Raw genomic sequence first — 12,588 nt, forward strand, 5'->3', positions numbered from 1 at the left:
ACAGCTGTTTGGACACCAGCACTGGCCCAGCACATAACAGGTGGACCGCCAACACACAAGGCCCTTCGTCCCCGGCAGTCCCCTGGGCTTGGAGCCCGAAGGCTGAGCTAGTGGAAGGCACACAGGGCTGGCAGGTCTCAGGGCCTGAAAACCAGCTGCAGATGGGCCCTCCCCGCCAGCACAGCCCCTCCTGTGGTCCTGCTGCCCTCAGAAGAGAAAGGCAGCGAGCCCTGAGGACCCAGCCCAAGTCCTCCGGGAAGAAAGGGCTCTTCGGGCGCACCGGTCACAGCTCAGGCTCCCAGCTCCGCACATCAGGCCTTATCCGCGTCCACAGGGAAGGCGCCCTGTTTGCGCTGTTTGCAAAATGCAGGTTCTGGATAAATGTCTGAAAATGTCTAACTGAATGACGTCTGTGTATAAAAAATAGAGCATTCAAGCTGCTTCTTGTGTTCAGAGGCTCCCAATGAGTTTTGGGACTGGAGGTTCTGGCAGGAGGAGAGGGCCCAGCCTCACCACGTCCAGACACAGATCTGATTCCAGACCTCCGTCAGCCTCTAGAGAGCTTGGCACACACAGACGCGCCCCCCACGCACACGCACAGGCACACACACAGGCACACGCACGCACAGGCTGCCTGGGGAGGGGCGGGCCGCGTCCTCTCTGCAGGGATGAGCGGGGGTGTCAGGTCCACCTTGTCAGACTCGGCACAGGGCTGGGCCTGCCCACTAGTCCCCGGGGCCGTGTGGGACCCCACGAGCACCGCATCCCATGGGAAACACGGGTGTTTTGCAGAAACCAGTTGAAACATGATACCATGATGAAACCTCATTTAAAGTACTTCTTTTTTTTTTTTTTATTGATTTCATTGAAAACAGAACAAGAAATGGTCTGAGCCAAAAGACTGCTCTTAGAACTGTCAAAAACATTTTAACAGAAAAAATAAACATGACTGCATTATGAATGTTTTAGAAGAGTCGCACAAAAAAACCCACTGTTACTGCACTAATTACAGTATTTAAAAAAGTATATGCCAAAAAAAAGTATATGACCTGGCAGGCCATCACACAAAAGGTGATGGCAAATTTATTCACACTACAAGACTAACATTTTAAAAAAAGTTTTCTCCTGCATTTTATTCTAAAATCACTTTGTTCTCTTTATACAGTTGATAGTTTATTTTCACATGGTGAGTAGAAACCACACCAGAATCAGCACCGTTGTCTGTGTTTTCTGTTTTTTATTTTTTGTTTGTCCTAATGTCCAATAATGGTAGAAAATAAATCAGTTTATTCATCATCAGAGCGTGTGGCTTAGAAATCAACAGAAGGTGCCGGCCTCACGGCACTCGCAGGGCAGGTGTGGGTCCTCCGTGGGCCGTGGCCCTCCTGCACCCCCAGACCGCTTCCTCGAAAAGAAACGCGTTAGAGGTCTGGTATATAGGACTAGATATAGGATTTCTTTAAAAAGCAAACCCACGTTTTCTCCAAGGTCAGTGGCGGCTCGGCCCTGACCTCTCAGGAGCAGTGGGGACAGGGTCTGCGCGGCCCCAGGAGCCGGCACCAGCCCCTCGGGCCGTGGGTGGGTGACGGTGGCCTTGGCGGGGCCACACGGAGGGGTCTGGGTCGACAGGACACTGCCCACAAGCCCAGCGGTGGGACGGGAACGACGGTGAGCAGAGGGGAAACGAGAAACGTGGAAACGACAAAATCACCATCAGAAACTCACGGGCGACACCAGTGCAGAGTCCCAGAGCGCCCACCGCACAGCCCGGTCCCGCCGGCACCAGGCTGGGGCCGCAGACGTCGTCGTGGAGCTTCTCCTTTTCTCCCCGAACCGCAGCGTGAACGGCATCCGCTTGGGCGCCCGGGCCGCGGCTCTCAGAGCGGGTCGGCGGGGGAGGAGCTGGTGTCGGGCAGCCCGTCCTCCTGCGTGGCCTGGGCGCCGGCCTGCCGCTGGGCCAGGGCGGCGCTGGAGTGCCGGCACTTGGGGGAGCCACAGCGGCAGCTGAACAGCTTGCCTTTGATGTCCCAGAAGCGCTCCCCGTAGTCAAACCTGGGGGGAGAGCAGAGCTGGGCGGGGGTCCGGGCCCACCAGCACCTCCCGGGAGCCGGGCCCACCTAGCCCCGCCCGAGCCATCCAGTCTGGGGCAGGTAGCGCGTGCGCCTGGCGGGCACCTACCCCAGCTGCTCCCCGGCCTCTATCAGGCGGGTGCTGAAGAAGGCGATCCTGGGGAAGCGCAGGTCCTGATGGGACATGAAGACGCGCACGGGCACCAGGTTGGGCTCGCAGTGGTGGTTGATGAAGCGGCTGACGTTGCCATAGAAACGCGCATCGATGCAGTACAGCTCTCCGTCCTGGGGGAGACACGCACTGAGCGTCCCAGGAGGGCAGGCGTGGGCACCGCCACTGCCACCCAGCAGACGCTACCCTCTCCTCCCCCTCCCTCCTGGGGCTTCAACTCGGGGGGTGAAAACGAGCGCAAACATGGATAATCTATGTGGCCGGCACCGTCCCATCCGACGCTCTGATGCTGTCAGCAGCAGGACAGAGGAGGACAGCGTTATGGGAACCACGTGGGGTGGCTAAGGGGCCACATGGTCCTGTAAGGACCGCTGGGCAGCACAACTCCCCAGAGACCTGATGATGGAGGGGCAGGAGTACAACTTAGCAGGAGTGGGAGACGCAGGGGGCACTGGGCAGAGGGACACGGGGACGGGGGGCAGAGGGACGGGGGCAGAGAGGCAGGGGGTCACAGGGGCAGGGGTCACAGGGGCAGGGGTCACGGGGCAGGGGGGCAGAGCTGCTTGGGGGCTGAGGGGCAGTGGGGCAGCGGGAGGGAAGCTGCCAGGTCGCTCACGAGGGCACTCAGAAAACCACAGACCCTTCAGGGCAGAGAGGAGCCCCAGGACTGGGGTCCCAACCGTGCCTCTGGCATTGCTGCCGTGGTAACAACACAGGGCAGAAGGGGCTGAGGTGACCGTGAGAAAGTGGCCTGGTCTAACCATCCGAGCCCTGAGAAAGAGTTTTCTCTGGAAAGATCCAGAGCGCAAGATGGACCCAAAGTCAGAGGGGCCACACGGCGAGGACACCCACCCAGAACCGAACCCCTGAGTGAGCAGCAAGCAGATCCCCCGGAGCGCCGCCGTGCCATCGGCTACTGCGGTCTGACCCTCACGCCAGGGACCAGGGGGGCCAGGGAAGGGCCTCAACTACCCTGATTTTCTCCCCTTTTCTGTGTCTTTATCCATAAAGGCAAGAGTAAGAAATCCTGGAGGAAGTGAAACACGTTTTCACTTTTTCTCTTTTCTTTTTTCCTAAGCTGAACAAGAGACTAAAGCAGCAGCAGAAAGGGGCGGGTGAGAAGCAGGTTCCCGTGTGACGAAGGAAGGAGGCCCTGGGCTGGACCCCAAGCAGCGAAGGGCCCTGCGGACGCCGCCTCTACCACCCAGGGGCACAAAGCGGCCCGGACACCCCCTCCCCTCTGGGTCCCTAAGGGGAGCCCCTGTAAGGGTCCCACGTGGAGACCCCACCCAGAGCCTGCAGGACCCACAGGTGGCCCCTCAGGGACACCAAGGCTTCCTGGGGGACAAGTGGGGGTTCTTCCCACTGGTCCCTGGCCCTAGGCCCCCACCACACCGCCCACACTTCCCACAAGTTATGTCCTGAGCCCTTGGTCACCGGCCTGCACCAAGTGGGGGCCACCCATCCTGAAGACCTGACCACCGCTTGGCCTGGTCCCAAGAATTCCCTCTATGAGAACACTGCGTCCCTCCTGCAACAAACAGCCTTTCTCGGGTCTTTAAGATGTGTCCTTTCAGATGTATGTGCTGCTTTTTTAAAGCTTCTCTGATCCAGAAACCACCCACACCTGGTTCTGAGGCAAAAATACTGTGGGGAGGGAGCCCCACGCCCACACGAGCCACCCACATGCCACCGACATGGTGATTCTGAGACGCTAAGGGCGTGAGGGCGCCCAGGTCAACCATGGGACTCGAGCAGAGGCTTGAAGCGGGAGGAGATGGGGACAGAGCAGGTGTTTGGAAGGTTCCAGAACAGCAAGGAGAGGGACAGACTCAGCAGCATGAGGACAGGTGATCAGACCCAGTAAACACCTGGAAGGCAGAGCCGTAAAGTTCCCTGATACCTCAAATGGTGGGTGGGGGAGCGAGGCATGGCCAGATGGCCCAGTGGGTATGGGCACTCTGACACGCCAACACTCGGGGACACACAGGCCTGAGCTGGAACGGCCGGGGGACGCGCTGCATCCATGGCTTTTTACATGCCCAGAATGAATGACCCACGAGGCAAGACTGAAGAGGGCTACCTGCTCGGGCCCAGGAGGAGTGGACCAGAGCAAGCAGGAGACCCACACGGCTGGGGGCCAGGGCTGAGGGCCCAGAGTCAGCGGCACTCGGGTTGCCAGGACCCTCCCGGGGGCACAGCCCGGTGTGCGGGGCTGAAGAGACGGAAAGGCCAGGGGTCAAAGGCAGCGGTCGCAGCAATGGGAAGAGAGAGGGTGGCCACTGGAGGGATGTCCCTATGGGGACCGGGGGCTGGCAGGGGTCCAGGAGCTGCTCAGGGGAGGAGCCGAGAGACAAGCACAGCAATCAGACAGGGTAACTGCATGTCTTAGACTCTGATAATTAAGAAACGGGCTTGGAATCTGCAGTGTTTTTACAGAAGCACCAGCCAGAGCAGTCTGGAGACAGAAAGCTCCTCCCAGACAGGTAAGCGGGGAGCGTGGAGAGACCTGTGTGGGGCCCCCTCGGGGCACCCAGGAACGCCCCCTCCGCCCCTCCCCGGACGGCGTCCGCACGTGCCCCATCTGTCAAAGGATGTTGGTGAGAATCAGGGTGCTGACCTGTGGTCAGGCAAGCTGCCTGGTCTGCGGAGACTCGAGACAGCCTGACAGAGCATTTCAGAAAAAGCAACAAAGAAAACACCTCGTGAAGGAGTGGACGCTCCGGGAAGGCTCCTCCACGGGGGTCGAGCTCAGCAGCTGGCATTCCTAGCTGTGCTGCACAGTGGGCACGAGGCCGGGGGTCTAGGGCCCTGCGAACCTTCCTTGCTGCAGGTGGGACCCTGAGGGCTGCACCCCAGGGCGAGGGTCACTGCAGGGGAGGCTGGGCTAGACTCGGAGAGGCTGGCGGCTGCAGCTCAGCCCCGAACCACCCTCGTTCCCACAAATGGACAAAGTGATTCCAGATGAGGGCTCCGAAGCCTCAATGCATTTTCTTCAGGCAGGTTTGCAAATACAGAGTTTGGAACCCAAACAAAAACTAATCAGGAACAAGGGGCAATGGGCAAACAGAATGAAAATAAGCAGGAAACCCCCAGACACTAGACACAGACCCACAGGGCACAGATGCTAGCGGTGCCAGATGGTCGGGGGCAGGCTCTGGGGACACACACAGGCCAGCCTATGGGCCAGTGCAGGCTGACCACCGGCAGCACAACGCCCCATGTTCAAGCAGGCATGAGATTACAAACCAGTAATGATGGCCCAACAATGGCCCATAAAATCAGCTTATCCACCATGTTACTACAATAAGTACAAGAGAGATTGCGGGGGCATTTCAACAGATGCAGAAAAACACTGAACACAGCCTAACGTCAATCCAGGTCACTCTTGGTGGACTAGGGACAGAGCTCTGGGCACCAGCACCTGTGGGAGCCTGGGTTCTGGAAGCTTCCTCCACCAAGGCAGGCACAGCGGCCTGGCCGGGAGGGGACTGTCTGCTGATGACACGATCGTGTCCACTGAGAAGAGAACTCACAAATAAATGCTACATCTAGTCAGTGAGTTTAACAGGTCACAGAGTTAAAAAGAATAAATATTTCTATGTATCAAGCAACTAAATCAGGGGAAAAAAATGCCATTTACAAGAGCCCTGAAATGGTCCAACACCAGGACCCTGTTCCCCACCACGAAGGAGCAGCCAGCACTGGACCTGCCCTCCTGCCAGGACTCTCCAGACGCTTGGGACACGTGTGCCCGGGACACGGCCGAGCCTCCCATGAAGCTGCCAGTCACCACCACGTGGCCCCAGGGGATGAGGACACATCCACCCAAAGCCCGACATGAATGCTCTCGAAAGCTGCGCTAACCGCCAACACCTGGAAACAGCCCAAGTGTGTCTGCTGTGGATGGAGGAGCAGCCTGAGGGGCGTCCACATGATGGAGCAGTGATGACCCAACCAACACAAACACGTGACGCCGCAGATGAGCCCCCAGAGGTTCCCTCCACCAGGGAGAGGGCCAGACCCAGAGGCCACGTGCCGTGGGAAACCACCCGTACGACATTCTGGAAAAGGCAAACGGCAGCGACAGAGGGGCCGGGTGTCCCCGAGCTGGTCTGCATAACTCGGTGCAGTGGTGCTCACCCCAGTGCAGAACTGGAAGAAGACCCCAGCCTCGCTCGCTCACAGAGCCCCAGCCCCTGGGCAACCTGTGACTTGCTTCTCACGAAAGCCACTCCCGCGATCACGTCACACCGTGCATGGTTCTCCTGCTGGCCTTCAAGAAGGGGGCTGTGTGCTTGGGGCCCCTGGGAGCAGACAGAGCCCTGGCTGGACCTCAGTCCTGCAGCCAAGAACTGCGTTCTGACAACCAGCATGTGAGCCCGAGGACTCTGAGGTCCAAGGTCCAGAAAAGACGCAGCCGTACCATGCCTGGACGGCCTGAGTGACCCTGAGCAGAGGACCCTGAGATCACTGATGGGGCAGGAACCAGGAGGCACCTGTCAAAACCAACAGAGTTGGACACATAAATGGGTGAATTTCCTGCATATAAATTAGGCCTCAGTAAACAAATCAGCACCAGAACACTTCTACGAGGGCATCTACAAAAAGCTCACATCACACTTAGTGGTCAAAGAATGAATGCTTTTCCCTTGACAGAGACGGGCAAGGATGTCCCCTCCCACTGCTGAGACCCCAGCCAGGCTCTCAGCACAGACTTAGACGGGCAAGGAAGAAGGAGAGCTGTCTTCACTCACACGACACAGTTATGTACACAGAAAATCCTAGAGGATCGGCAAAAAAGCTACTGGAATTAATAAGTGGATTTAGCAAGGTCGATATACAAAAAACCAACTATTTCCATATCCTAGCAACAATTAGAAAGCGAAGTAAACAGCAACATTGTTTACGAAAGCATAAGAGCATGGAATACTTGGGAATAAACTTAAGGGAACATGTGTAAGATCTACACCCTGAAAGCCTGCAAGCTCTGCGGAGACCTGGAGGCGACACCAGGGGCCAGGAGGAGACCTAACACTGCAGACGCCGACGCCCTAAACTCGGCAACAAACGGGAGGCAACCCCAGCAGGGCTCTGGTCGCGGCATCCCATACTGATGCCCTGATTCCAGAACCTACAGGGAAACGCAAAGGACACAGAAAAGGTGAAACGGCTTTTGGAGGAAACACAGGGTCTGAGCACAACGTGACCTGGTTTCAGGGTTTAGTCTCACGGCCTTACCGGCGCACCTTGGTTTGCTGAACTTTGCAGACACCACGTCCAGTGGGTCTGCGGGCTCCATTCTTCCAACAGTATCTGCTTACTTCCTGTCTCCGTCACATTCTGATAATTCTCGTAGTATTTTAAACGTTTTCAGTACTACTGTATTTGTTACGGTATCTGTGGTCAGTGACCCTTGATACTACTACTATGACCCGCTGAAGGCTCAGATGATGGTTACCATTTTTTAGCAATAAAGCATCCTTTGATTAATGTATCTACATTATTTTTTAAGACAATGTTATTGTACACTTAATAGCCTATAGTATAAACATGACTTTTAGATGCACTGGGACCAAAAAAAAAAAAAAAAAAAAAAGTGTGTACTGTAATACGCTCTACTGTGATATGCACTATGTTGCTGCTCTGGAACCGAACCCGCAGCGTCTCCGAGGTGCGCCTGTGATCAGGACAGTGATGCAGGTTACGGACTGGCAAATAAATCAAAGGAACAAAACACAGTCCAGACAGACCTACTTTCAATGGTGCAAGTAGAGACTTTACATTCACATGGACAAAAGGGAACCTCAACCCCTATCTTACACCAAAAACAAAAATCAATGCAAAACGTGAGACCTGAAACCGTAAGACTTCTAGAAGAAAACAGAGGTGGGAAGCCCTTTGATATTGGTCTTGAATGATTTTTTGCATTTGACACCAAAAGCAAAAACAACAAAAGCAAAAGTAAACAAGTGGACTACATTGAACTAAAAAGCTTCTGCACAGCAAAGGAAACCATCAACAAAATGAAAAAGCAGGTACCAGGTGTTCCCTGGTGGTCCACGGGTTAGAACTCAGTGCTTTCACTGCCATAGGCCCAGGTTCACTCCCTGGTCGGGGAACTAAGATCCTGCAAGCCGAGAGGTGAGGCAAAAAAAAAAAAAAAAAGGCAGATACCGAATGGGAGAAGATATTTGCAAACCATGTGTCTGATAAGGGGTTATTATCCAAACTATATAAAGAACTCACACAACTCAGTAGCAAAAAAAAAAAAAAAAAAAGCCAATTTAAAAAATGGACAGAGGAACTGAATAATCATCTTTCCAAAGAAGACACACAGATGGCCAACAGGTACATGAAAAGATGCTCAACATCACTAATCATCAGAGAAATGCACATCAAAACCACAATGATTAATCACCTCACACCTGTCAGAATGACCGTCATCAAAAAGACAAGAAGCACTGGCGAGGGTGTGGAGAAAAGGGAGCCCTCGGTGCACTGCTTGGGGGAAGGTAAATTGGTGCGGCCACTGTGGACAACAGTGTGGATGGAGCTTCCTCAAGAAGGTGCAAACAGAACTATCATGTGATCCAGCAATCCCACTCCAGGATATTTATGAAGGAAACAAAACCACAACCTTGAAGAGACATCTGCTCCCCCATGTCCACTGCAGCACTATTCACAACAGCCAAGATATGGAAATAACCAAGTGTCCATTAATGGATAAGAAAATGTGGCACACACACACACAGTGGAACACTATTCAGCCTTTAAAAAAAAAAAAAAAAAAGGAAATCCTGCCATTTGGGACAATATGGATGAACCTCAAGGGCATCATCTGAGATAAGCCAGCAAATGACAAAGACGGCATGGTGTCACTTTATATGGCATCTTACTTTTTTTTTTTTAAGGCAAAAACTTTCATGGAAACCGAGTAGAATAGTGGTTGCCAGGGGGTGAGGAGTGGGGGAAACAGGGAGACAGTAAATTTATAAAATGAAAAAGGTCTTGGGCCTCCCTGGTGGCGCAGTGGTTGAGAGTCCGCCTGCCGATGCAGGGGATACGGGTTCGTGCCCCGATCTGGGAGGATCCCATATGCCGCGGAGCGGCTGGGCCCGTGAGCCATGGCCGCTGGGCCTGCGCATCCGGAGCCTGTGCTCTGCAACGGGAGAGGCCACAACAGTGAGAGGCCCGCATATCGCAAAAAAAAAAAAAAAAAAAAAAAAATGAAAAAGGTCTGAGGATCAAATGTGTAACATGGTGACTACAGTTGATGACACCTTTGTACAGCCGAAATTTGCTAAGAGAATAGAACTTAAGTGATCTCACCAAAAAAAAATATGTTAAGTGAAAAAAACACACCATACACAAAAGTTCTTGAAACAGATCTTAGATCTAAATGTAATTTTGCTAAAATATAAAAATTCTAGAGAAAGGAGAAAATCTTCACAACCTTGCAGTAAAGATTTCTTAGGACACATAAAGCACTAAACAATTTAAAAAGTTTTCTGTTCTGTGAAGAGGAAGGAAAGGCAGGAGGGAAATACTCACAACACACGTTGGACAAAGGGTACCATTCAGGGCTTGTGAAGAGCTCTTACGACAAGCGGCCTGACGGAACAACCCGCAATAAATTTTTTTTTTTAATTTTTAAAACTTCTCCACAAACGATGATGTAAGGAAGCCACTAAGCCATGAAAAGACGCTGCCATATAGTGAAGATGTGGTACATACAGTGGACTATTACTCAGCCATAAAAAGGAATGAAATAGTGTCATTTGCAGAGATGTGGATGGACCTAAAGACTCATACAGAGTGCAGTAGGTCAGGAAAACAAATATCATATAGTACTGCTTATATGTGGAATCTAGAAAAATGGTACAGATGAACTTATTTGCAAAGCAGAAATAGAGACACAGATGTAGAGAACAAACATATGGACCCCAAGGTGGGGAAGGGAGGGTGGGATGAATTGGGAGATTGGGATTGACATATATACACTACTATGTATAAGACAGATAACTAATGAGAACCTACTGTAGAGCACAGGGAGCTCTACTCAATGCTCTGTGGTGACCTAAATGGGAAGGAAATCCAAAAAAAGGGGATATATGTATATGTATAGCTGATTCACTTTGCTGTACAGCAGAAACACAACATGGTAAAGCAACTAGACTCCAATAAAAATCACTAAAAAAAAAAAAAAAAAAAAGACGCCGCCATCATGGGCACCAGAATTAGTGTCTGAGCTGCTCTTTGCTGCTGGCGAGTGTGTGGGGGAACAAGCCCTCCAGAAACTGTTTGCCGTTTCTTCTAAAGTCAGGAAGTGAACCCTCACCAGACGGCAGTAATTCCACCCCCAAGAATTAACTGAAACAAAGACTCACATCCACAGAAGTCAAGTCTGAAAATCCACTGCAGGTGCACTCCTGGCCATAAAAGCCAGAACCAGTGGGTCCACCCGCAGGTCAGCACACAGCCCCACACAGCGATCTGGGTCACCACTCCCAACGGGAAGGAGTGGATGGCCCAGCAAACCATCACAGGTCAACGCTATGACCCTAACCGGATTCACAGGTCAGTGCTCTGACCCTAACTGGTTCACAGGCCACTGCTCTGACCCTAACTGGGTTCACAGGTTCAATGCTCTGACCCTAACTGGATTCACGGGTTCAAAGCTCTGCCCCTAACCTGGTTCATCTGTCAATGCTCTGACCCTAACTGGATTCACAGGTCAATGCTCTGACCCTAACTGGATTCACAGGTTCAAAGCTCTGCCCCTATCCTGGTTTACAGGTCAGTGCTCTGACCCTAACTGGTTCACAGGTCAATGCTCTGACCCTAACTGGATTCACAGGTTCAATGCTCTGACCCTAACCTGGTTCGTCTGTCAATGCTCTGACCCTAACTGGGTTCACAGGTCAATGCTCTGACCCTAAATGGATTCACAGGTTCAAAGCTCTGCCCCTATACTGGTTTACAGGTCAATGCTCTGACCCTAACCTGGTTCACAGGTCATTGCTATGGCCCTAACCTGGTTCACGGGTCAATACTATGATCCCTAATGAGGTTTACAGGTTCGATGCCATGATCTAATCTGGCTCACAAGTTCAATGCTATGCAATCAAATCCCTACAGGAGTTTTGTGGAACTTGTCAAGCTGATTTTAAAACTTATATGGAAACTTCGAGAGACCAAGAAGAGCAGACACTCCCAAGAACCCCAAGGTAAGCAGAGGTAAACTAGGATAATCAATACAGTACAGGCTGCCCAAGGCCGTCAGCAGACAGAGGGCAATCCAAGCTCTCGTGGACACCTGATTTATGACAAAATCTGCATTGCTGAGGGGTGGGGAAAGGACAATCTTTTCAACAAATGGTGCTCAGTCACACAGATGTCAATACAGGGAAAAACATAAAGCTTGACCCCCTTCAGCAAAAAAGCAATCTGGGAAATAATATAAATGTGTATCTTTGTGACCTAGGTTTTAGAAAAACTTATCTTGGACATGATAGAAACCCACCTGTATACATAAAAAGACTGCCAAGTTGGAGGATAATAAAAATAAGAACTTCTGTTCATTAAAAGACATCGTCAGGAAGTAAGCCACAGAGGGAAGTTATCTGCAAGTCAAATGTCAGGAAAGAGCACTGATCCAGAACATGGAAAGAACTGCTGCAAACCAGTAAGAGGCAAACTGCTCAGCAGATGCGGGTGGGCAGGAAACCCAGCCCGGCTGCAGCGCCACACACAGGCACGCACACACACACACACACACACACACACACACACGCACGCATGCACGCACGCACGCGCACAAACGAGCAGGCCGGTCGGGTGGCTGCCCACGGCCCTGGGCTAGAGCCGCGCCCCAGGCTGCAACCTCCAGGAACACAGGCTCCTCTTCCAGACACTTGTCTCACTAATGCTGACCCCTTAGGGTGTGGCTGCAGGGGCAGGGCGCTCTGAAGACACAGCCAAGAGTGGCAGGCACGGGAAGGTGAGTGCCTGGCTTCACCCGACCTACAGGTGGCTGTTCAGGGGTCTCGCGGCTGCTGCGGGGGACACAGTACTTGTTTCCCCGCCTCCACCTGAACTCCCTCCCACTGGCAGCGACAGCGAGTTCTTAGAAGGTCTGAAGTCAGCAATTTATGGATTAAGGAGCAACCCTGGGAGCCAGGACAAGGCAGGACAGGGCAGCCTGCGATGGCTCAGAAACTGCCCTGGAAACCAGGGCCCGGAGCGGACGAAGCCAGGGTCCAGCTCTTCTACCCGCACCTGGGAGGGCACCAGGGTCACAGAGAGACGCACCCACCCTGTTCACAAGTGTGACCCTCACTCCAC

The 12,588-nt window shown here is 52.9% G+C and overlaps 1 protein-coding gene across 7 annotated transcripts in view; it reads right to left on the reverse strand.

Moving 5' to 3' along the window:
* Nucleotides 1–871: 871 nt before the first annotated feature.
* The window catches only part of EHMT1 (euchromatic histone lysine methyltransferase 1), a 145,800-nt gene continuing 134,083 nt past the window's right edge, over nt 872–12,588 (reverse strand). For all 7 annotated transcript variants that reach the window (XM_060101874.1, XM_060101873.1, XM_060101872.1 and 4 more), the window contains exons 26-27: nt 2,179–2,354; nt 872–2,052 (exon numbers count right to left, since the gene is read on the reverse strand). In XM_060101874.1, coding sequence (XP_059957857.1) covers nt 1,878–2,052; nt 2,179–2,354 — 351 coding nt within the window. In that variant the 3' untranslated portion in view covers nt 872–1,877. The remainder of the gene's footprint in view (nt 2,053–2,178; nt 2,355–12,588) is intronic.

This window comes from Mesoplodon densirostris, chromosome 6, assembly GCF_025265405.1.
Source record: "Mesoplodon densirostris isolate mMesDen1 chromosome 6, mMesDen1 primary haplotype, whole genome shotgun sequence".
Taxonomy (NCBI): Eukaryota; Metazoa; Chordata; class Mammalia; order Artiodactyla; family Ziphiidae; genus Mesoplodon; species Mesoplodon densirostris.